The sequence below is a fragment of the Phlebotomus papatasi genome, chromosome 1, assembly GCF_024763615.1.
Source record: "Phlebotomus papatasi isolate M1 chromosome 1, Ppap_2.1, whole genome shotgun sequence".
NCBI lineage: Eukaryota > Metazoa > Arthropoda > Insecta > Diptera > Psychodidae > Phlebotomus > Phlebotomus papatasi.
Window position 1 is genome coordinate 56782264 of NC_077222.1, and position 27361 is coordinate 56809624.

The 27361-nt window shown below is 35.1% G+C and overlaps 1 protein-coding gene across 1 annotated transcript in view; it reads left to right on the forward strand.

Annotated features, from left to right (window-relative positions):
* LOC129807978 (uncharacterized) overlaps positions 1-27361 on the forward strand; it is a 101950-nt gene extending 74589 nt beyond the window's left edge. The window contains exons 4-11 of the mRNA XM_055857612.1: positions 14462-14537; positions 15687-15770; positions 23412-23473; positions 23744-24007; positions 24078-24462; positions 24524-24924; positions 24990-25357; positions 25513-27361. Of these exons, the coding sequence (XP_055713587.1) occupies positions 14462-14537; positions 15687-15770; positions 23412-23473; positions 23744-24007; positions 24078-24462; positions 24524-24924; positions 24990-25357; positions 25513-26779 (2907 nt within the window). The 3' untranslated portion in view covers positions 26780-27361. The remainder of the gene's footprint in view (positions 1-14461; positions 14538-15686; positions 15771-23411; positions 23474-23743; positions 24008-24077; positions 24463-24523; positions 24925-24989; positions 25358-25512) is intronic.

Below are 27361 nucleotides of genomic sequence, written 5' to 3' on the forward strand. Positions count from 1 at the left end.
ATTTTGAAAAAAAATAATTGGAGGAATGCAAAAAAATTAAAGATCCAATCTAACTGGCCTTCGAATTGGTCTTCCAAATCGGGATCGTGGAGTCCCCGGAGGTGGCATTTGGTGCTGAGGAGACACTGTAACTTGTTCAGGTGTGACAGGATCAGGGACAATATCAATGAGGCAACTATTGTCAGGTGTTGTGTCGATAGAAGCATCTACTTTGGTAGGATGAATGAACTTCGAATTTCTTCGTATTGTCTTTCCATCATCGAGTTCTACCAAGTAGGATCTCTCCGTGCACTTCTCCTTGACCCTACCAAACTGCCAGTTTCCTGACGACTCCTTCACTCGAACACGATCACCCACACTCAAAGGTTTGTGCTCTCTAGCAGTGACCCCTTTATCTGAATTCCTCTTCTGCTTCTCTCTTGCCTTCAACAGCACTTCGCTTTGCTGTTCCAATTCTGGGGAACTAAATCGCTCAAATGAGAGAGGGTTTCTCAATTTTCTCCCACAAATCCTTTCTCCGACGGACTTGAGACCATTTCCCGGTGTTATCCTGGACATAAGAAGTGCCAAACGTATATCCTGTTTGTCAGCAATGCACTTCTTAATCATTTTCTTGGCTGTTTGTACATATCTTTCAGCCAAGCCATTTGAACGGGGAAAATATGGACTAGATATGATGTGCTCAAACCCCCAATCTGCGGAAAACTGCCTGAACTCACGAGATGCATATTGCGGTCCTCCATCTGAATGAACTTGTTCTGGTATACCCCAATCCGAAAACTTCTCCTTAAGAAAAGTTATAACTGCCTCTGATGAAGTAGTCCTGAGCTTCTTAAAATCGAAATATCCGCTGAAAGAATCAGCCAGGAGTACATATTCATCTCCATTAAGACTGAATAGATCTGTTGACACGATCTGAAACGGTGCTTTGGGAATTTCCTTCATCTTGAGTTCTTCTCTGGGTGGCAAATTTTGGTGTTTTTCGCATACTGAACATCTATTGACCATCTCACAGATTTCTTCATTCATCTTTGGCCAATAAACGAACTCTCTCGCTCTTCTCAAGCACGATTGAATGCCCCAATGTCCATTGTGAATGTTCTTAAGAACATTTTTTCGTTCTGATGGTGGCACCACGCATCTATCACCTTTGAATATTAACCCTTCTGCCATAGAAATTTCATCTCTGTGCGTGAAGTAGGGTCGGATAATTGCTGGGACTTCTTTTTGACTTCCTGGCCAACCTTTGAGGATAAATTTTTTCAAGGTTTGCATTTCTTTGTCAGCATCTGTAGCTTTCGTGAATCGCTCCTTTGCTCCCCCGTGCAGACAAAGAGTAAGTAATACTTCACATTGCTCCTCAGAATGACAGTCACCTGAATTTTCTGAGTCCCTGCTTAAAGCATCTGCTAGCGGTATATCTTTGCCACGCTTATAGACAATAGTGGGATTGTAGGGTTTTACATCAAATAGAATCCTGCGAAGACGTGGAGGTGCTTGGGTAAGTGTTTTCTTAAAAATACTCTCAAGGGGTTTGTGATCAGTTTCAATCACAATTTTCTTGCCCCAAATCATGTCATGAAATTTTGCACAAGCATACCTGATCGCTCCAGCCTCCTTTTCAATCTGGGGCCAATTTTGCTCACTCGAGGTGAGTGATTTCGATGCATATGCTACTGGATGTCCGTTCTGCATTAACACTCCCCCAAAAGCTTTAGACGAACTGTCGACGGAAAGTGTCACATCTTCCTTGACGTCATAAAATTGCAGCACCGGAGCATTGACCAACGCCTCGATAATTTTGTGGTATGCTTGTTCATGTTGAATCTCCCAATGCCACGCTGTACCTTTCTTGAGAAGCTCCCGCAAAGGACTGGTTATTTGAGACAGGTTTGGTACAAATTTCCCCAAATAAGTGACAGCCCCCAAAAGCCTCTGCAATGCCTCTTTGTCCTTTGGCATTCTCAAATTTTTTATTGCCTCAACTTTTTCAGGATCGACCTCCAACCCCTTTTCAGTAAAAACATGACCCAGAAATTTAATTTTTGACTGATTAAACTCACACTTTTCCTTATTCAATTTGAGCCCATTGTTTGAAAGAATCTGAACTACCTTTTCTGTGATCTCAGCCAGCTTTTCCGGTGTCTCTGCATGAATCAACACGTCATCCATCGAAACTTCAACACCTTCTAGGTGTCCAAGCATACCTTCCATGATTTGTTGATATATCTCGGGCGCAGAGGCAAGACCAAATGGAAGACGCAAGCATTCATATCTTCCCCAAGGAGTTGTGAAGGTGAGAATCTTTGATGTCTTTTCGGACACTTTTAGCTGCCAGAAACCCTTTGTACAATCCAACTTCGTGAATCTCTTGCTTCCGGATATTCTGGCTACAATTTCATCAAGAGTTCTTAGTGGAAAATGCCTTCGTTTAATATTCTTATTGACATCCGTTAAATCTATGCAAACTCTGTACTTGCCGTTTTTCCGTACTATCACAAGTGGAGACACCATCTCTCTGGGCTCTGTGCAGGGTTGGATTACCTTCATGTGGACCATTTTGTCAATTTCTGCCTTCACGTCGTCACGAGCTGAGTGAGGAATTGTTCTGGGCTTATGAATCTGCCACTTGGGATTGTCACATAAATCGACGTCGTAAACGAAATCTTTCACACATCCCAATCCTTGAAAAATGTCTTCTCTCACTGAACTCACTCTCTGGATAATTTTAGCTCTGGTTGATGTATCTCCGTCAATCACAGGGGTACAGTCTTTGTTTATCACTTGAAACACAACTTTAACAGGTTTCCCTCTGACAAGACACTGTAACCTCACTTTTCCAACAACGTCAATACTACCGCCATCATATGAAATGAGCCTTTTCACTCCAGTTTTTGTCACTTTTTCCACTCCCAAGCGCTTCAAGATCTTCATCGGCAGCACACAACATTCTGCTCCGGTATCAATTTTTACCCTGAATTTTTTGTTTTGATACTGGAGCTCTTCGGTCCAATCACTGGAATGTTTGCCCGTGACAGAGAAAATTTTCAATTCTTCCACTTCAGCTTCGTCAGATGATTCATCTTCGTCCTCTTCATCCTCCTGGGAAACCTTCTGCACTTTGCGACGAGATCTACAAGCCTCTTTTACATGTCCCCTGTAACCACAATTAGGACACTTCTTGTTAAATGCTGGGCATTTTCTTGATCCATGCTTCGTGAGACAACGACTGCAATCAAATACATCTTGAGTTTTTGACTTTGCTTTACTCTTGGCAGATTTGGAATCCCCTGACTTTTCGACAGCAGCGATTTCATTCTCTGTTTTTTCAGAATTCATCTTTCTCATCTGTCGACTGGCCTGCTCATACGCTTGGCAAACTTTTATAGTCTCATTCAAACTGGGATTGTCAGCCGCAAGTAGTTTCTCTTTAAGTCTCTCTGAACTCAATCCGGAAACAATTTTGTCTCGAATGAGTCTGTCAACTACGCCAGATGCGTAATTGCATTTCTTTATCTGAACACGTACTCGTACCAGGAAGTCGTGAAACTTTTCATCAGGATTTTGTCTCATGAGAAAGAATTGGTACGACTCATAGATCTCGTTGCATTTCGGACTGAAATATTCTCTGAACTTTTTCAGAATGATATTCATGTCTCCTTTCTCTGACTCTGACAAATTGAAAGATTCGAAAATATCTGTCACATCGGGGCCTATTACAGTCATCAGGACTGCTGCTTGCACTTCCTTTGGGGACTTGTTAAGCTGGATAGCTTTTGAGTACCATGAAAACGAATTTTCCCAGTGTTTCCAGGTTATGTGCATTTCCGCACCAAGTTCCACTTTCAAAGGGTCTGGCTGCTTCACCCCAGGATTCATACTGCTTGCTGAACTTTCTGTAACTTCCTTCGACATCTTTTAATCACTTAACTTCTGACACCAAGTAATAATTATACGACAATGAGACACGAGGTGTTCAGTCTAAAGTCTATAATTCAACTGACTCATCAATACATCTATAAGCCTCTTCACAATCCATAACTATGGCAGAGCCATCTATGCTACACATTTAAATAAACTGTAGGAATGCCTTTGACTTTGAGTGGTAAATTGTATAAAAGATTGTTCATGTGAAAATTGTCAAATAGCGAGATAGAAATGCGCAGAAATGGAACCATTGAATTGTACAATTTGATTGTTGTCATCACAATTCAATTTTCCTCCTAAATACTTTTATCAAATTGAATTGAATTCCGGGTGAGGTTGGGCGAATTGTCCTCCTACTGAATCGCCCTAGAGACAAGTTTCTGTCACCTCATACTGGGAGGAAGCGATCATCATCGCATCCCTTCGACACAATTGTTGTGTGCCAAACACATTTGCTATTTTATTTGGTCTATTTGTTTAGAGATTCACACAAAGAGTGCTCGAGGGGTGAACTTTTGGTTGGGTTGAAGGAAAACGCCCCAGCAGACAGAAATCCTTAAACCCACCAGCTCCTCCGCACAGTATCTCAATGGCAATCATTTTGTGTCTTTGGGTGAGGATTAAATGGAATTTCAACACCCAGCTTCTGTTTTTCCTTCAGCCCCCAAAATTCTTTTTCTACTCGAGGAAGGAGGTCTTTTAGTGTAAAACTCTTGGGGATTGTCTGAGGATCTCAATTGTAAGCAATTGTACAATTGTCCTCTGTCTGCGACCATTGACGAATTTGAAAGGGAATCAATTATAAATTGGATAAATTGGAAATCAAAAGAGATGCCGCTATATCTCGTGATCTTTAGAAGTCCCTGCTATTGTAATTAGTAGTCATACGTTATTCAGCATTTTCTCATATCCCTAAAGAAAATCGTACAAGATAACATGAGAGTTCTTACCTTCTTAACATTTGAACTGTAAAAAATTTCGGCATATATTTGTTACAAAAATTAGCTCATCCACGGACACCATAATTTTTGGTACAATCTTGTTAATTTTACGAGATTCAGAAAGATAACCAATATTAGTAACGAATTTGTTCCAAAACGTAGCTCGTCTAGTATAAAATCGTATCACTTTAATTTAACACTAAATCTACCGACCGTTTTTGGTCGTTTTTCGGTCAAGTGAGAAACCGCGGTAGGGTAGGATACTCAACAAATTTGTCTTGAATAAGAGCAACAAATTAAAATTTAAACACAGATAAATCCGATAAATGTATTACATGCATTTTTTTTAAGAAATTCATAAAGTTTTAACGCAACATTGTACCTTTTAAATATGTGTTAATTTTAAACCGGTCAATTTGACCGGGTCTTGGTAGGTTTAGTGTTAAACCTTTGCCTAATAGCAATAATTATTATTGCACAATGTTCCGTAGAGGAACATAGGCCTTCCCACAAGGGGAGTTCGGAATATCCACTAATTTTTTTTTTGTTAAAGAGAAATGGGGTAGTCAGTTCCACGCCACGTGGAATGAAGTGCAGTGAAGCTCACTGGATTCAATTCGAACATCTTTAACGCCAGAAAAATTCCTGGTGACCTAAAGGGAATTCGAGCCCGGAACACCTGCATAGAACGAGTGCTCTACCACTTAACCCATTGGAATGCCTTTGCTTTCCCAAGTCTTAAAAAACCAAAGGCCGTGATTATTGTAGCCTCGGTAACAATTTCTGAATCTCTACAGTCCAACACCACTTTAGTATTAGTCCCATCATCATAATAACATATTTGTTTTTTTTTTTTGTTTTGGTAAACGTCGACGATAAGTCTAAATCGTAAAATTAGATTAAATTAAAATAGAGCTCCACAGGTCCCATCTTACATTTTTAAGTTTAAAATGATTCATTTTTCTTGACTAGATGTTTACTCACTAAAATGTGACATACGTCATCACTTGGAAACACGACTAATTATCAACACCTAGGAGTTCGAAGGTCTTATAATAATACTGGATTTATGGAACTGACTGTCTGGGTTACCAATTGTCGAATTATGACGTACACTCTACGACATTTAACATCGACATCGTCGATTTTAAAAAAAAAGCTTTGAATATAGAAAGTATGATAAATTATTATTTTTTAATCAAATCGATTTCAGTCATGAAAAGGTTGCAATAGGTGTGATAGTGTCTGAACCTGTGTCAATATTCAGTCAATATTTTCCCTCGCAAATTAAGTACCATTGAAATATTGTGAAGGTGAAAATGTAATTTGTAGCTGAAAGTGCAAGTTGATTGCGTAAAATGGGGATTCTCATTTGAGAAAAAAATGCAAAAAGTTGCATCACAAAAGATGGAAAGGGAGAGTAAAAGAGAGAAAATACTCTAATATATGTGACAAATAACACACGACAATTCTCACTTTTTTGCACACCGTCTTCTTCTTAATGTGGAAATTGCATTAAAATTCATTTATTCATTTACCTATTCTACGGTTTATGCATGGATTACATGTATTATACATATTGCATGAAGACCACTAGCTATATGTAATTAGTGACATGCCGTGAAATTCTGCAGCCGTGCTTCTATAAACTTTTCACGTAGGACGTGAGGGGGCACCAAGAGGCGCGAAAATAGATTTAGTGGAGAGCCTGCCCTAATTAGCATACAGCCGCCTCATTCAGCCAACTATCTGGCTCCCGAGGACTCTTGCTTGACTAATGAAGTGGTTTGGGGAGTCACCTGCACCGAGAGTGTCTGCCGATGTTTCACTTTTCTATGTCAACCAACCACCCTCTGGCAGTTGACCCTATATACATCAACCCACCTACAAATTCTACGAGGCAGAAGTGGTGCGAAAAGTTGTGTTCCCTGGCGTTAGTTTAAATAAAGCTGGTGGAATTGAGGGCGATTCACGAGGATTAAAGTTGGAGGCGTACGGTACGGGCTATTTATCCAAGGAAAACAAATACCTCTGAAGCCAAATATACCGTTTATGTAGATATGCCTTCGGGCAGGGATTATCATAGTTTGCAAACTTTTAGCAATATTACGGAAAGTCTTATCCTTTCAATCAACACCTATTCATGGATTTTAACTTGTGGAAATACCAAACTGAAAATCTAATATTGAGTTTGAAAATCACACAGAGAGGAAGATTTTAATTGTAGTTCTGAAATTTTCTAAAAACAAAAAAATCAGGAGCTTTCTATGCAATTTTGAGATTAGGGAGCTTAAATATTTGAGTAAATATGTAGTGTTAGAAATCAAGTTTTTCAAATCCGAGTTTAAGAAGGTGGGTGTTTACTAGTATGTTGATATATATTGACAGTCTTTTCAAAATTCAATTAAACCTTTTTTACAATCTTTAAAAATTAATAACAACTTAAAGTAATTTTTTTTGTAAATTTTGGTACAGTTAAAAATTGAAAGTTCAAATACGGAAGAAATTTTAAAGCACAATTTTTTTTTGTTTTCCAAGGACTAGGCCTTCTTAGGCCTTACGTTGATCAACTAAAAATATTTTTGAAAAGAAAATTAGGAAAACTTTCTTTGTGATTTGTAAAAACAAGTTAGTTAATTTATTAGGCTGCTATAAATCTAAATTTAGAAATAAAATAATTGAACGATGTCTTATAGTATTTTCAATAAATAAAATTAAATTTTTCATATATTAAATATATTTATCCATATTCCTATTGTATTTAAACATTTTAGCTGCTTTTATGACGCTCAAAATATGTTATTTTTAGATTTATTCTGTTTAGCGCTAAATAATATTATATAAGTTAATTTAAAACAAAACCACATAATATTATATATTGTTATAATATAGTGTTTTTTACCGCTCCAACCTGACAGAGCGAACAGTAATCCCTCGATTTTGAGTAATATTATATTTGGACTCCTTAAACCCTAAGGAGTCATATTTTAGTAGAATTTTGGAAATCTAAAGTTTCGATTTTATTAACGTCACGATGTCCATATGATCCGTCCGGTTGTCTTCAGCTCCAGAGACCAAACGGTTAGAGATAGAGACTTGGGACCTTCGGGGGACCCCCCCCCATAAATATGAAGTGATTTATTAATCGGTTTAAATCGGTAAAAGGTAAATGTTGCAAAAGTACTATTGAGATATAACATTTAAGTCACGAGTTCGAGCATTTTGCAAAACATGGGACACTTTCCCATCTCTTTTAATCTTTAAATAACAGCGAGCATTTTTATGTATTTAAATGTAATATTTATTTAAATGGCAATAATTTACTATTTAAATTTGCATTATCAACGAAAGAAAAGTTTATCCAGATGATTACCCCTTTTTAAAATGCATAATATACAGGAACATTGTCGGCCACCCTTTGTTGAGCACGGATGCTTATCCAAAGATTAAATTTATATGTGAAGTTTATACTTGTCATGTAAGCAAAACACCTCTAATGGAATTCTTCGTCTTCTTTGCCACCTTCATAGTAAGTTTACTGGCAAAAATATGGCTTAAAGTTTGAAAGGTAGAAGAGATAAGAAAGTGCGCTGAAATTCGATTAGAGCACGAGTGGAGTTTGAAAGAATTCTTGTTTTAAATTTCCCTCTCTAAATTCCCTCAATTAGCTAGATAACTTAATATAATCTCTAATTAAGGTCTAAAATTTCCTCAACTAGAAGCAATTTCTGCGTCTAGTGTTTTAATTTTCCTGTGAGTTAAACCCTATGGGTGGGAAATCTCTAATTTCCGAGGAAAGACAAAGAGCGCACCGCATATTGAAATATTTCATAAATTCCACTCCATGATACTCAAAGTTGAAAGCTCATTTTGGCACAGTTTTCCCTGAGAGTTTCAGGAGGAACTTAAAGATTGAGAGTCCTCGTGAATGAAAAGCCTGAGCTTAACCGGTAAAGGACAATGGAATGAAGTCATTGAAATAGATATTGAAATAACAAACCGAAGTAGGAAGTTTTATGAACTTTTCCGTTCACAATACGGCTTTTTTTAATAAAAGAATATAAAATTCCACGTCGAATTAATAACACAATTTGTGTGTTTTTGTGCTATTTTTCTGCACCATCAATTGGCGAATGGAAGGTGTGCAAGGGGCACTCGTCAACTGACTGGTTCACCTTCAAGAAAGAATCCTCGGGTAATATTAGCGCGTGGCGATCAACATGAATTTCAATTAAATCTCCACCTTTCATTCTTCACTCTTCGATCAACTTCTTTCACAGATTCACTCAAGCACTATTTTACCAGCATCCTTTATGCACTTTTATGTTGCTGACAGCAATTCTTCTAGTAAAAATTAAGTCTGGACTGGAGGAAGTTTCTGAAATAACTGCGTGACTTATTAAATGCTTGAATTCACTTCCATTGATTAGTATTTCTCACGACAAGCAAATAATGTGCAGTGTGTATATGCGATATACAACATCATTTTTCAGTTGATTGAAAAAGTCAAAGAAGGTTTCAAAATACTTAATTGAGATCTTTTAAAAAAATAAGTAAAGCCATTTTTTAGTCGGTAAACAGCTAAGCTATTTGCAAGAAGTGACCAATACTTGGAGATATAAAACTGTAGAACAACCATTTTGGATTGACAGAGGGTTTATACCTCTGTCATACACGTTCTGACCTACTTCTTCTTAAAATTTGTTTTTGAAATTTGTTAATTACTAATCATTATGGCCATTATCACCTATGACAGAGTTCAAAAATAAATGAAGGAATGAAACGAAAATATGAATTATCATAAGTGAAATCCAATATGTGCCAAATTCCGGCCAGCTTGCAATTTCGACCACATTTTTTGTTTGTCGAATTTCCATGAATTTTCAGTTTTTGTATAATCTACAGATTATACTATGCAAAAAATAACAAAAAAATGTCGCATCGACGAACAAGATAATTTGAAAAAGACATTGGTAGAATTCCGGAAGGATAAGGAACTATAAGAATGAAGGTGACCGGGATAGACCACCAATGCTATGTCCACATTTTTATTCATTTTAAAATGTATTAAGAATGATTTTAGAGAAAAGAAAGATGATAAACTGTCCACAGAGTTCCAGGGAACACTCCTTAAGAAGAAGTATAAAATAATTCAATTTCTATTAAAAATATTACATTTCAAACTTGAGACTTTGGCTCTTGCATGCAACTATGCCGAAATTTGGCACACTTATCCTAATATTTGTAGAATAGCAAAATAGAAAACTTATTTTATTTAACTTTTGCGGTAAATTTATGATAAGTCTTTAATCTGTTTTAATTTTTTGTTAGAATTCAAAAAGATTTATGTACCTGTGTGTAGAAATATAACTCACAGACAGTTCTATCACTTGAGTTCGAGCATACTGCAAAAAATGAACGATTTGCCATTTCTTTATATTGGAATATTATTATAATTGTTAACTTTTGAATAGGCAAACACTAATAATTAAAATTCTATATTTAAAAGTGTAGGGGAGACCGGGGCAAAAAATCACAAAACGGATATTTTATTTTTTTTACAAGCTACCCGAGCACCTCCAAAATTTCTTATTAGCACACTTTTATAGGAATTTACCGCTCTACAACTCTGTGAAAGTAATTTTCTTCTATTTTCTAAGAAAATATATTTATCGAGCCGTTTTCTAAAAGGTAATTTTGTGATCATTCTCAAAAATGCTGGGGCAAATAGTATCAGGCATAAGATACTATCACATTTTGATTCGCTTTATTACGGGATTCCGTAAATTTAAGTAAAATACCGAGATTACATATTTTCATAGGAAATTTATTCTTCTACACTTTTGTAAAACAACGTTTTCTCTATCTGAGTGAGAAAAGTGCAATTTAAGCTATTTTACAAAAAACACACAAAAGACTGCAAATTGTTTGACCAATGCAAACAACAAGCGGCGACACATAGCATTGACGTTCTTTTCACCGTAGAACATCAGAAATTGTTTCGGTTTTTGTTACTTTTTGCTCCATAGCTTTTGTTACTTTTTACCCCAAGTGGTCGTTTTTAATAAAAGGATTTCTGTAGAGACGAATCTTTGTAAAATTCTAAAATAGATTGCGGATTCATATTCAAAGAATATCCAGATAATTTGGGAAATATTCACCAGTGCATCAAATTTAAAATAAGTAGGGTGGTGTCACCACTTATCGCCAGTGACCCACTTCTCGCCACCTGTAGCTAAATTGAAGAAAAATCATATAATACGAGTAATAAAAAGGATATCGGGAAGAAAAAGCAACGCTGAATATATTTTTTAATGATAATGTCCAAAATAATTGAGTTTGGGCCTTTTCAAGTATGTGGCGAGAAGTGGTTATTTTTGAATTTTTAATAAAAATATATGTTTTTAAGTAATCCACCGTTAAATTCAGGGAATATTAGTTTGATATATCTATAGACAACATATCTGTTTTCCTATTTCCATTCCCATGCCAATTTTTTTTTCTTCATGCTTATGAATTCATATATAGTATTTTAATTAGCATTAATTTTATAATCAGCAAACTACTCGATTGTATGAGTGGCATATACGGTCTATGATCCAGGGTTTCTGCCGTTTACCTGGTGAGCTCGGTAATAGTAAGACGGCGGCAGACGCAACCAAGTTACAGATTGGAAATAAAATATCTTTCTATCTATCTATCTATCTATATCTAAGTAACTTTGTGTCAAATTTAAGTTACTTTATAATAAGGGTTTAAAAAATTATAATTAAATTAATTTCAGTTTTTCCTAAAAGTGGGGATAAGTGGTTACTCCACCCTAGCTAATATTGATATCTTCTGCACGGAAAATATTTCAAAAATATGGCTAAAAATTTCGATATTTTTTATTTTCTAAATTTCTTGTTCAAATTCTAACAAACTTACGACATTGAAGAAGACCTATGCAAGCTATCTATGGAAAAACTTGAAGCCACTATCTTATTTATTTTGGAAGATATTGAATTTTAAAATTTTCGATTTGTGACTTTTTGCCCCAGTCTCTCCTAATAAAAATGGTTCTTATGTATTTTTTATAAGATCGAAAGTTTTGACTAATTTTATAACATAGAATTATTTTTTTTTCTCTACTGAACTAACAATCCTTTACATCAATATTCAACCACAGTATTCTGAAAAGCAACATTTCTGTGTAAAATCTATTGTAAAAAAGTAATGAATCACACACTTTGAATTGTATTCATTGAGAAACTTATAAAAGATTACCCTGCCCACATATTACAGGGAGCACCCTTATGACTTCTTTTGGATTAAGAGGGGTATCTATTAGATCACATTGATATGTCTTCCGCATATAAAAAAAAGAAGAAAAAAAGTTCTTTTCACATGAATTTGAAAAAAAGAATTTCTAAGTAACAAATGTGAGGGATAAAAACTTGATAAATTCACGTTCTTATGAAAACGAGTTTTGCATGTTTTGTCTCTGGAGCCCATGAAAGACTCTTTTTTTTCCATTTCGATGGAAGATGTTGTGTATATAATATGCAAATTTACCAGAATATCTCTCTGGAATTTGTTTTGACTTCAAGAGATGTTTCCATCCAACTGAGAGTCATTTGAGACCATCCCAGAGTGGTCATATCAAACGATGACATTCGATCCTTCCAACCACAGAATCAGCAATTGCATTCTACGTTTCGATCACTGGATGATTCTATGGACGGAGAAGACCTGAGGAAAGTCATGTTTCTCACATCACATTGCAGTTGAAGTGTAGCCTACCCCCTACCCCGCCTTTCTGGATACGGGGACATTGGAAAGACGATCCATCAGTAAAAAGAACAATGCGAATGTCAAGCAGGTTGAGATATTAATAAAATCTGCGATATTGCACAATGTTGCCTCTTGAATAGCTCCTTGACTTTTTCATCTCTTCTCTGTGCAATTCATCTTGGAAAATGTGGAAAATTCAATTGAGAATGACTTTTTGCGATCACCACGAGTTTTTTTGCTTCAGGAAAAATACCATGCGCCATCGATTTAGTGAAAGGTGAAACATCGATATTCCACAGACCTATTGGCAATTTTTTATCTCATAGTGTAATGATTGTAGATAAATTGTGTGAATTTCCAATGGAATTTGTGATATTTATCAAACTTGGGTGACACGCAAGATTTCTGATCACACACTGAGAAAATTTTCTGCGTGTCTTAAATATTTTATGGAAACTGATACATGATATTGAGTAAACATAAATATTTTCCTGAAACATTTTATGATGAAATAATATTCAGCATTTAAATTTAACATTTAATTATCTGATAATATTTATGACTGTTTAGAATATTTTACTTCTTTGGTTAAGGCGGAAATTAAATTAGGCAAAAATTCAGTTAGATTAAAAAATTATAAATAAATTAAATTTAAACATTTCTATAATTCCATCAATAATTGAATCTGCAAAAAAATTCAAGCAACACTTTGCTGAAATTAAAAAAGTGTAATAGGGGAAAGTGGGGCACCTTTGAAATTGGTATTTTTTCCTATGTTTAAATGGAACTGAGTCATATCATAATGCAATTTAGCTTCTTAATCTGTTAGTCCAGCTAAATTATATCATAAGGCTCAATTTTATTTAAAAATAGGCGAAAAATTTTAATTCAAAAGCTGCCCCACATTCAAAGGTACCCCACTTTCCCCTATGTCGAATAATTTGTTTATTTAATCTTTTTTCTTATTATTATATGAGAAGTCTTGATCGTATAGTGATGACACACTGTCTTATGACAATATCCAACTTCTAAATGCGTTCTAAAATATACAATTCATCTCATTTTTCAAAGCTGCACGTTCCAAGAAGAATTCTGAGAATCCACCTAAGTCACGAATTTGTGAAGGTAGATGACTAATTCGCATAATTTGAGGTGATTTCAAGGTGATCTGTGAAAGAAACACCACAAAATCTTTCACTAGACTTTGATCAGTCGGTAAATGGGATTTAATTGAAAGGATTAACACTCATTTGCGGAATGTTTCATTCAAACTCTGGAGCTTTTTTTTTGACATCTCCAAACTCTTTGGCTTTTTTTCGTGATACTCCAGGTTTTATACTTTTTTCTGCTTTCTGTCTTACTTAAGTTTGTGAAAGTGAAGGGAAATGGTTTTCGTTTTAGAGAACTGCCACAAAAAGGGCGGAATATTAAAAGTCTGCAAAATTTCAAATTAAAGCCTCTCTGGATGGTGGGAAGGACTGTGAAAAACTACCAATTTGGTTAATGGAATCTTATCCTTCGTCTCTCTTTTCGTGTATATTCTTCACCCAAACCGCTATTGGGAAGTTTTTCCGGCTTTTGCCAGGCATTCTGGGTAGAAATGCGTTTCCTCCTCGTAAAAGTCTAGAGAGAGGATTTTTTGAGGAGTGGTTCACATTTAAAGGGAAATGTGGTTATGCAATTTCATGAATATTCCTCTCTTTCGTTTGAGGTGATTGTGAAAATTCTAATTTTCTCTTTTACTAAAATACATGACCCTTTTAGCACACACACTTTGAATTTTTCCTATCTAACTAACTCTTCATTTCTCCCTTTTGCAGAATATCCTCGAGAAATTCAATCCTGGTGCCAGACAATTAATCAGTGCTGGGAAATCATACCTCAAAGCACTTCATGGTAAGTCAATTCAAATTTTATTGAGGGACACACCTTTGGGGCGTTAAATACAGCCAATTTAGGGCGCAGCGACAGCATTTCTCTGCTTTTCGCGTGAATCTCAATCCAGTTGTAGCCATTTTCAGTAAATATATTAATTATATAATGCAAATTCAGACTTAATTGGATTTAAGATTCGCTTAATGATTTTAAGATTAAGTGAAAGGCGCGAAATAAAATCAATAAATTAATAGATTACCAAACTACGGTATTAAGGGAATAAAAAGTCTTTTACAAATGGTTATATTGCTTGAAAGAAAATTCATAATAATATATTTACACAATTAAGATTGGGTTAATCCCGTTAATTCTTTAAGGATCTATCCAGATGACTTTTTTTATAAGAATGCACTATAGAATGATTGACAATTTAAAGAGAAATAGCTGACTAAATTTCGAGATCAGCTCTGGAAATCGCAATAAATTTTCAAAGATCGCATAACTTTAGAAATTCTTGGAACACACTTAAACTTCTTTTCCTACTGATAGTCTTCATAGATTTAAAATAAACTGTTTTATTGGAAATAATTTCATAAGATCTAAAACAAGAAAATATTTTAATTTATCATAAATAAACATTCCAATGTTTGTATTCGCAGTATTTTTTTATAATGTGTATGCACTGCAATGCGAATGTGAATAATAAAAATAGTGTTTTTTACCTAACTCATTTGCTATAACTTCTTCTCATCCTGAAAGAATTGAATCATAATCCTATACAATTTGGAAAGTATTAAATTTCTTCCACTTCTTGCAATCATAGTTCTTTAGATTGAAATAAATCTCTTTACAGCAAAATAAAACTTTACACAAACGTATGACAATGAATATAGACTTTATTATGCAAATTTACAGTGCATAAAATTTTATTAACAATTTGTGTTGTTCCAACTATAAAAGTTCACTGCCAAGGCGAAAAAAAAACAGTTTCTGGAGCAATAGCCTAAGACCTTTAAGACACAGTCCAGACTAGATTTTAGGGGAGTGAGATTTGGGAATAAGTTAGGTTTATCATGCTTTGTCGTACTATATTTGCTGTCATATAAAAAAGTGTCTGTGAAAAATGAGGAAATCGTACATGTGAATTCATCATAAAAAAAATCTTTGCAGGAGCAGCAGCTGCTTCCAGATTATTCAATGAGGCTCTGGCCAAGATAGCTGTGAATGCTCAACAAGGTGGAACCACAGATATCGGTAAGATGAATTTCATTCTCCAGTCTGGGACTGAGGGTGGATTGTAAAAAAAAAAAACCACCAACCCTCAAGGCATTTTGTTGATATGAAATGGTTTTCCAATAAATTTACTCCCACAAACATCATAACGTGATAAGTCCTCCACTCTCTCTGGGACTTCCATCGTAACATGAAATCTCACCAACATTTACATTGCGAAGGGAAAGAGGGTGGTCTTAAGCAAGAAAAAATAGTCTCCCTGGTGCGAGAATCCCATGAAAATAATGTTGAAATTCACTTCTTTCGCGCAAAATAAATTGTCGAATAAATTTTGGGACATCTGATGAAAATTTACGATGATGTAGGAGTTTTTTTTGCTTATTGCCTTCTTCAAGAATACGAAGCAAGGATGACAGTGAGAGTTCTTTCCCCCGAAGGGATACTCAAATAACGAGACTGAGATGAGGAATTTTAAATATTACCTCACACACTGGATACTAAGAAAAGAAACTCATGGTTCTCTTCTGTTATGCTAATAATATTGGCAATTTGTGCCACTTTTGGAAGCGAAGCGAGAAATAAAATTAAGCCATAACCTTTTGATTTTCCTCTGGCGCCTCCAAATTGCTCCAATATGAGCATCGGGCCAGAAATTGCTCCTCTTTCTGCTTCCGCTGAGAAGAAACACTCAATGGGCAGTGAGAGTGAAAGAATAACTGCTACTATTTGGACCTTACTATTATGCTTCCCTTTTAGTCATTAAAATGCTCCTATCCACGAGATTTAAATATGAAAATTTGACGTTGATAAAATTATATAATATTCTAAATATTATAATCCTGATTATAACTTTAATTATACACTTAAAAAATATTTTGTTAAATTGTTCATAAATGTTTGTGAATTTGCACTGAGGAATTACGAAATGCTAGTAAATAGTATAACCTACTAAAAAGTTCGTAAAAGTTTGTATTTCTTCACAAACATTGTTCAAAACATGATCACTTATGCCCAACGCACAATAGCTTTTGTTTAGTAAACATGTTTTTGACATTTCAATGGGAGTAAGTGAGATCTAGATCTAGTCGTCTCGCTCATTCTTATAGGAAATTTTGAAAACATGTTTACAAACAAAAGTTATTGTGCGCTGGTCATTAACGAGCATTTTTTGTTTTTTTTTCACGAACATATTTTGTTCGTAAATATTATATTTGTAAACTTTTGGAAAAATGTTCGTAAGATTTTGTCATTTGTTCCTTAAATATTACCAGACAAAGAAAAGTGTACGAAGAAATGTCTGTAAAAGAACAAAATATGGTAGTCAAGTGATCCTATTGCGAACAATGTTTGTGAAAAAGCACAAAATTTTACGAACTTTTTAATGGGTTATACGATTTACGCACGTTTCGTACAATTTTACGTTTTGTGCAGACAAACAGCAGAATTGAATAATTAAAGAAGAGATCAAACAGAGAACGGAAATTTTTAGTAAAAATTGTTGAGTAAAATGCACAAAAATGTCTAGGAAAATAAATAAATTGGAATTAAATAACGCAAATTAAACCTTTAATTGCGAGTGGGTTTATAATATTTAGCTCATGAGAAAATTCTTTTTTCTTATATTTCTAAACATAAGTCATCCACAGGAATATCTATGCTGTAAAGATTGGCAAAAATGTTTAAAAAAATATCCAGCCATTACCTCGTCAGTTCTAGAAGTTATCATAATTGCCCGTAATTTAAACAACACTGACAATAAACTTCTAAACTTATTTTTATAATTATTGCTATATCTTATAGTTAAGATAAAGCATTGATTGAAAAGATAGAAATAAAATATTTGCTTCTCTTTACAAAATAGTATAAGCGAATCTTATTGAATATTACAAAAAAAATTGGAAATTATTTCATTTTAGTAAAAGTGACAAAAAGCATAAGAATACTTAAACAAGTGATGAGTTCATCATATGCTATCTTAAACACTATTCATATTACGAATTTTCCCTTTTTCATATAAAACAAAACAACTTTTATTACATATATTCTCCAAAATGCCTTATCGCGAAAGTTTTCTGTAGAGTTATCAAGTTTCTGTTCAAGTTTTATATTTTTTCACATGTTTTTTTATGCCTTTTTTCTCATAATTGGCTCTTTATGACGAATCATGGGATGGTTTGGAACTAAAAGCATGGAAATCATTACGATATAGAGTCGATAAAATAAGCCCAATCTTGTACAATTCATTTTAATTTTCTTCCTTGGGGCTAAGACGAAATTTTATTATTGAACTTTATGGCAATGTTGCGCATCTTTGGCGTCCAATTTCCGGGATTTCTCTTCAATTCACTGCCTCACATATTTTCACACTCTTTAAGCGATAAATAACATTTTCATCCCTTGCCGCATGAGAGTGCAAAATGTGTGCCCAAGAGGGTGAAACACACCGGAGGAAACTTAAGGAGTTCCGAGGGGATGAATATTGCGCCAATTCTCTCTCCAGTGTGCCCCTTTGGTAAAAGCACAAACAAGCAATAAATGTCTTAAGAGTTTTTCCTCTGCTATGAACTGTGCCAGAGACATAGGCGTGTCAGAGGGAAGGTGCCCAAGAATTTAACAGCTTCACATTTGCTTATGGCAAAGCATAACTCTAAGATTCTTCAGCAAAATGTTTCGGAGGGTAAAACAAAAGGAAGCATAAGGTGAATTATACACTCAGGAGTGCAAAAAGGGGAAACCTAGAAACAGAAGTGACCCACATGCTGATGAACACTTAAACATGATGATAAAATTAGGGGATAATCACCTTTTCAAATGTTTTACCTATATTTTGCTTTATTTATTCCCTGGATTGTTAAAAGATGAAAATTTAATATCTTATTGATACAAAATCAATACGTTGTGAAAAATGTTGCAAAATCACTTTACGAATTATGGAGTTAAATCACTGCATAGTTAATGTCCTATTGCCCTTATTGCCCTAAAAAAAAATCATACATAAATTATGAGAATTGGCGCTCGCTGTTACATTTAATATCTCACCAAAATTGCATTTATAAAATTTACCACAAAGTGAATTATTTACAGTCGAATTACTCTAAAGAGTAATGTCAATGTATAATGCCAAATGTACAATTAAATCGCAATATTACCAAAAATAAATGTTATCCAAAAACAAAATAGCATGTGATTGACCATATAAACATAAATCACTAAATGTTTATCAGGATTATTCAATGGATAATAAACATAATAAACTTAAATGCAAAATTGATGAAATTGTTTAATTGTGTACGTGTGAAACAATAAATTTATTTAGAAATTTACCAAATAGAAATGTTTAGAAAAAAAAATCCGAACAAGAAACAATTTGTCGAAATGAGTAATTCATGTGTAAAACATGCTTTAGCTATATTGATCAATTGCAGATAGAAGACAAATTTTCTCACGACTATTGTTGTACAAAAAGAAATTAAAAGGGAAACTTTCTTGGGTAATTGATAAAAATCTACACATTTTATTTATAATACTTACGCGTGATTGAGGTTTCTTATTTTGTTTTTCTTCTGTCTGTTTTGTCTACGGCATTTGGTGTCGCAATTATTTTTTTTTCCACTTATGAATGGAGGAAGATAACTTTTCATTTTTTTTTAAATACTATTCAAAATTTATTCAAGTTTACTCTAAATTTTGAAGCGGAGTATCTTGATCAATGGTTTAAGTTTTAAAATATCAGCTGTTCCCAAAAGTAATCTCGTTCTACAACTTTTCTGCTTTATGCCCAGCGCACAATGACTTTTATTTTGTAAACATGTTTTTGACATTGCAATGAGAGTGAGAGAGATCTAGATCTAGTCATCTTGCTCACTCCAATAGAAAATTTTGAAAACATGTTTACAAACAAAATTTATTGTGCGTTGGGCATTACTCTCTATTCTACATAAGCGATTCTTATCGATTCTTATAGTATTTAACATTTTGTAATCAATAAGGAGGAATCTGTGACTCTCAGAGTAAAAAGGGTTATACACCCCAGGCACACGACTTGGGCCGAGAGACGGCTTATGCCCAACGCACAATAACTTTTGTTTAGTAAACATGTTTTTGACATTTCAATGAGAGTGAGTGAGATCCAGATCTAGTCATCTCGCTCATTCTCATGGGAAATTCTGAAAACATGTTTACAAACAAAAGTTATTGTGCGCTGGTCATTACCGTAAATCAAAATAAATATTTGACTAAATTCCCATCAGTTTCAAACTAACTAAGCCGTTTCTTGGCTTAAGCCAAGAAACGGCTCAGACGAGACTAAAAATAGACTCTGCCAAGAATAGACTCAGACTGATTCTAAAAAATATTTAACATATAAAGTTTGGCAGTAAAGGAGAAAGTAAAGGAAATTTATACCAAAAAAGCTCTAAAATATGGTTATAAGCTCATTCTTCAGTGTATAACACTTTGGAAAAAATCTTTGCTGCTAAATTTTACATGCTAAATATTCTCTGGAATCAGTCTTAATCTTTTGGGGAGCCTTTAGAACCCTATGTTACGAAAATAATGATTCGTCCGTCAGATGAATTTAGAAAACAATAATAAAGAATTACTTGTGGCTTTCGGTAAAGATGATGTATTATGACCAGCGCCCAATAACTTTTGTATACAGTAGAGTCTCGCTATAGTCCATATTTGGTTTCAAATTTGACACTTGGGTCGCACTATAGTCCATGTAATTTTTTAAAATTATCAACGATTTTTAGTATTGAATTGCTCGACGGCTTCCACTTTCTTTGCGATTGTGGTACTTGTCTTGGCTCTCTTCATTGTGGGTGGATCACACTTATCATAACTACTTAATAAAGTTTGCCAAAAATATTAAAATAATTATAAATTTCGCATACTAAAAAACATAACCTTACTTAAAATCAGTGTTTTGAAATCAACGGTCGATAAATTGTGGACTATAGAGCGATGGCTTATAGCGAGACTCTACTGTATAAACATGTTTTCAAAATTTCTCATGAGAATGAGCGAGATGACTAGATCTAGATCTCACTCACTCTCGTTAAAATCTCAAAAACATGTTTACAAAACAAAAGTTATTGTGCGTTGGGCATTATGCACAGTGCACAATAACTTTTGTTTGTAAATATATTTACAAAATTCCCTATGAGAGTGAACGAGATGATTAGATCTAGATCTCACTCACTCTCATTAAAATGTCAAAAATATGTTTACAAAACAAAAGTTATTGTGCGTTGGGCATTACTCGGATGTAGGAATATGAAGTGGACAAACCCATTTCCTGCTACTTTCTTCTTCCATTTTAGAATTCTACCTAAAATTATTTTCTCAATATTGTAGGACCTATGACATAAATTAGGTGGCAAATTGTTATCTTTTTATTTTTTTTAAATCTTTTAAATATCACAACTTAAAAATTTAAGTCTAAAAAACATTTTTCAACATAAAAGTTCAATATTTCAACAATTCTATTACAGAAATTAATAAACATAAAATGAGTAGGTCGTAACATGGGACTTTTTGAATTAAAAAAAAAGTTTATCCGGAAATATTCACCCTGATTAAAGTTATTTATAACCAAATTTCAAGAAATTCAATATGCTATATACAGTGGGACCTCGATAGAGTCAACCCCCGATAGAGTCAATCTCCAATAAAGTTAACAGCTATTTTTTTACTCTACGGACTCCGATAGAGTCAACTTTTCTTTTTTATTGAACTATAATAATATTATATGATCTTATTATTAATTTTTCTAAAATAAATTTAGTGTTTTGGTGTACCAATGTAACGTTTTTAATACAAGAAAAACATTTATGTAAGTACCATGGTAATATTATGAAAAAATTTGTATTAGTAACCGTGTAATCATTTTTCAACAAAAGAATTATCTTTTCGTGATTTTAAGTGTTTTGACCGATTGAAAGTTCTCTTGTCTTTTCTCTCTTGTCTTAAGATTTTTTGATTAAGCCTATGATCCCAATGTAAGAAATTTTGAACCATCATTAATTATGGCACAAATAAAAAACATATGAACTCAAATAGTAGTAAAATCAATCCGATCAGGCCTTAATTCCCAACTTTGGCTCAAACATACGTTTTTTTTGGATCAGAGGGTGTAGAATTTATGGGTTAAATGAATAATATTCGACTATCATTATGAATTTATCAATGATCTAGTACAAACATAAAATAATACCCCTTTCTATCAAAATTTCACATTTTAATTGATTTTTTCGAATTCCAATAGAGTCAAAGAATCCAATAGAGTCAACAGGCCTGGAAAAAATTAGTTGACTCTATCGATGTCCCACTGTACTTAGATCTATTTGACAAATTTTAGTTACTTAGCCAAGTGTAAATGAAATATTTTATAAGATCTTAAGAAAGTCGAAGTTCTCTTGATGGTTAGTCAGACTGTTTGTTAATTTTTTTTTGTTGAAAAGTATGTATTTTCTCAATTTTATAAAAAGTTGTTTATTTATATGAAATAAAATTAATTGATAATTTTTCAACAAGGCAGAACTTTAGGATGTTGAAATTGACAAACACAACAAACTCTTTCTTTCAGTGTAACACGTAACTTCAAATATTAACAAATTTCAATGATTTCTTTTAGAATAATGTAAAAAACATTAAGTCCGTCCTATATTTCGTTTATTAGATCCTCCTGATTCAAAACAAGTTTCTTTACATATTGTGTTAATTCAAAAAGAATCTCATTTATCATAAACGGATTAAAACCACTCTTGGTTTTTCACCATTTCTCTCTTTGAATTGGTAACAAAAGTTTTGACTGGAGTTTTTATGCGAACTTATTAAATAAAATAGAAATACAGTGTCATGAAAAATATTCCGGAAACTTGTGTATAAAATAAATATGAACAATATTTCATAATTTTTCAAGAGATTATTCAATAATTTGAAGATCATTCTAATTCATTATCGGAGTATAATCGCTTAAATTTGAATTGATTAGCCTTCTTTAAGCAGGAAGTCGGTATCATTCTTCTTTTAAGAAGCTGTACATAAATTTCATACGATTATAGCATTGTAATGGTGTTTTTTTTTTTGGTGCGCTTTATATAGTGCTTTATGGGCATCTCCTGGTGGAATCCTTTTATGTGCTTCTATTTTATGGCCACCACTTTGCTTCTTATAAAATCCTCAATAATAGGATATAAGCGCAGAAAGGGTTTGGATGGGTAAATTTGTCCCAGAAGAATAATTTTTTGGGAAAGTCTCACCGGCAGCATTTTGTGAGCCAAATGGGTCCACTTCTCTCCCAAACCTTCCAAAGAATTTATTATTCATTTCACTTCTCATTCCTATTCTATTCTTGTTAATTCTCCTGGAGATAGCAATCTCAAAAAAAAAAAATATACAGTCAAGCAGTTGTGGACCAATGAAGAAATGGAAAATAATCTTATTAATCGGTGAATGATCCCATGGTAAAGAGCCTCAATGGATGGTGGATTGGTGAGGTGATATGAGAGAAAGAGAACCTGTTGGACTGGAATGAAATTTCAGAATTTCACTTTTTATTTCCTTGATTATTTCAACCTTTATTACCCATGATGCTTTTATCGTTTTCAATCGTGACACACACTGAGAGACATTCTTTCGTAATTCTTGTCTTTTTAGGTGCAGCCCTCATGAATATCGTAGGTGTCTACAAGGAAATTCAAGATCAGCAGATGAATATTGTAAGTATCACTTGATGCATTTCTAAAAAACATTCTATACACACAAAACATCTACACAAGTTTTATCCCAGAAGGGAAAATGGCAAAAAAACACTTGAAGCGCAAAATAACAAACATTTCATGTATTTTCTTGGGAATCACTTAGACACATCCCGGTGAATGGGGAAAATTTTAATTCTCTTGTTTTCAACTTCTCAGTTCAAAATCCCATTGCATCAATTGTCCCCATGAGAAAATTGTACATTCAATTATAATCTGATTATATTACAGTTGAAAGCATTCTATGTGGACCTACTGGTGCCACTTGAGACAAATCTCGAGAAGGACACTAAAGTTGTGCAATTCGAACAGAAGAGATTCATGCAACAGCACAAAGTGCGAACGGACAGCTACAGCAAGGCAGCTGCTACTATGAAGAAGCAGAGGAAGAAGAAGCCCAGCGCTCAAAATGCAGACAAGGAGATTAAGAGTATTCAGGCACTGGAGGAGGAAAAGAACAAGCTGGATGCATTTTGTGAACAAAGCCTCAAGAATGTGAGTAATAGTGAAAATTAGTGAACATCAACTTATGCTAATTCAAAAAGCAACTGTTTCATTTCTCTAGGCGATGACCCAAGAAAGGAGACGCTATGGCTTTGTTTTGGAGCGCCAGTGTTCTCTAGCTAAACACTGGATGGCTTATCATGCGGCTGGAAAGGGAACCATTGAAGATGCATTGGACAACTGGCAAGATGTAGCGGCTACACGTGAATTTCTTCCCCCAAATGTCGAATCAATGTTCACGCGACGCATCAAGGACTTCAGTGAGGATGAATCCGATCGTTTATCGATAAGTTCAGCTCTACGTAAGACTCGTAGCATCGATGCTTCGTGCCTGGACATGAGATCCTTGGGTGATGTTATGAGTAACATGCAGATGCCACGTGCCAAATCTGAGTTCAATCTCACTACGTCTACTATCAATTCAAACCATCAAGATATGCAGAGTTGTAAGTTAACACTTACAAACCATTCTGAAATATATCATTTTAACTTCTGTTCTCGATATAGCCATCAATTGGGATCAGCGTCCGGTAACCAGGGCCCTATATGCATACCTGTCTTCTGGGGAAAATCAACTGAGTTTCCTCGAGGGCGATCGTATCGCTTTGGTTGGCGAACGAGCCAAAGGTTGGCAATTTGGAGAAAACCTGCGTACACAAATGTTCGGCTGGTTTCCAGTTGCGTACACAGGACCCGAACCTGAACCTGACATGACAGGAATGTGGGATTCTAAGGGACATCCAATGGACCTACATCAAATCGAAAGTGCTGCTGAATCTTCCCTAGAGAGCACTCTGGTTGACGAACCAACAGGGCAAAATCGTAACTCTTACCATCTTCACAATCAGAACGATACTTCCCCAACTAGAATGTTCGGCGATACTATTTTATATAGGCAATCTAAGCAGGTGAGTGTCCATATTAAGTACTACTTTAGGTACGCTAGATGCTAAGACTCCCTCTACGTTGTCAGTTCCGTGGAATATCCGGAGGCGGTCCTAAACCTGGACCACCACCAACACTGCCAGCCCCAGTGCCCACTCCAGTTGTCCCGCCATATGCAAAAGGATCGGCGGGTGCAAACAATAGCGGTAATCACTTGACGCAGTCGCACAGTTTCTCTTCATCGGGCGGCACTCCGATGGGCGAGAAGCACAAGCCAGCGACTGCTAACTATGGCAAGCAGAATGGTAGCAGCACTTCTACTGGTGGCAAAACTAAGCCTACCGTTACTAGTGCTTCTCTGCACAGTAGCAACGATAGCGGTTTCGCCAATGAACCGCCCCCGCAGCCCGAAGTTGACTATTCCGATGAGGAAACTGTCACTAGAATGCCCATACGGTAGGTTTAAGAGATGTTATATGGTCCGCTTTTGTAAATGTCCCATGCTTTTGTTATTATTTATTCATTGTTTTATTTATTTCATTTTAATTTTATGTTCGGCTTCTATCCATTCCCAAACCTACTATGCCTTTGTCCTGATCTTGCCACTGAAGGTCCTCCCGATCGGAGAAGAGACACTCAGCCAATACAACCCTTACACGTTCCATTAAAAACCGCTCAAACACAAATACACTGGAGAGTACAAAGAGTCGCGGAACCCTTATTAGGCAATCATCGAGTTATGGAAATCTCGCTGATGAGAATACCATGGAGTTTCTCTATGGAACAACCAATAGAGATGGCACAAAATACGTTAAACGCACCAAATCTTTCTGGCGCTTTGGGAAGCAGCCGGAGGACATAATGGAGGGTATGGCCATGTGGCGTCATCGGGATCTTGTACAGACCGAACAAGAGAGGCGCGAAGAACGTCGTCGTGAAGAGAATACCATTAAGAGGCGTCCCAAGACCATGAATGGGGACATGATGAATGGAAATAGCGATACGCTGGTGAAAAATGGTCGACCAAGAAAATCCGAAATCCCCGTAATTGACGATCATGCTAAGTATCGTATTACCAAGTCAGAGATTGATCATAGAATTGGAAAGCAGAAATCACCTTCAGATGACAGTCTCTATGGAGGACAGCAACCTCAGCCTCAGCAGCAACAGCCTCAGAAGAAGACAACGAAAACGACCAAGAGTGAATCAGGAACAAAAAACGGTCGCAATGGTAGGTTTGCTTATTCGGATATCGAAGATGGCGGCCGGGTAGAACGTAGAATGCAGAGCTATGAAACCCGTCCTGAGGACTCTTTCAGACGTCGTACAGCACCAGAAGATGAATTTAAGAATGGCGATCTGAAGTATTATGATGATATGATGATACCCGAGCCAGGATTCTATGATGACGACAGTGTCAATGATGTTGTCATGAAGACCGTTAAGCGCAAAGAGATCTTGAAGCAGTACTATTCCAGTGGAACTGACACTGAACGTAACTCTAGCAGTTCGGATCCCTATGATTGCATCGTAGTAGAGGATCATTTGGTAAAACGAGAGAATGGAAAGTCAGCTCGTGCCAGATCTGATAAGATGGAATTCAGCACATTCCGTGGCGGAGAAGGGAAGGATAAACGGTCTTCAGGAGCGGAAGAAGTATCGGCAGGGACTCTACTACCACGCACAAAGCTAGCTAAGCCTGGTCCTATGATGCAGACCGTAATGAAAATGGATAAGGAGCAGGAGAACAATCGGGAAGGGGATGGCGGGAAGAGGCGCAAAGAAAACAACAGCAATTCAGCTGAAAAAAGAGCTTCAAAAGCTTATGGACCATGGTATGACCTCTGGAGTAATGAGACACCTTTAAGTCAAAAATAATCTTGGATTTGGGTCACTATCACTCTTGTTGGATTCTTTTGTAATTTTCTATTTCTCAAAATACAGATTAGTTGCTAGGAATGCTGTGGCATGTCCTAAATTTAATATTAAGAAATTTTAGCTAAAAGGGTCATTATCTAAGTTTTCTAATACAAATTCAGCGTCGTTTTCCTTGAATTCAAATAGATTACTGCAGCAGCATTTTTGACACTGATCTGTAAATATATTTTTCATCGAAATTTAGAATTTTCTTTAGCGTATAAGACATTTTTAGATAACATTGATTTTGAAGCCGATCAAATGGTGCTCCTTGAGTAAAACTTATCAACAAATTTGAAATTGTATTTATAGCGAGAGATTAAGTGCCAAACACCCTTAACATTGTAATAAGAATTTATTCCTTGTAGAAGAGAGATTACCTTCCCAAAACTCCGCTCATTAAAAATTTAAATTGTTTCAAGTATATTTTTCTCTCCTTTACCACTATTTTGTGTTTTTTATTCCTTCTCCCAACTTATGTTTAACCATTTTTCCATTGTATAATTTGTTATTGAATACAAAATATATTTATATTTTTACCTC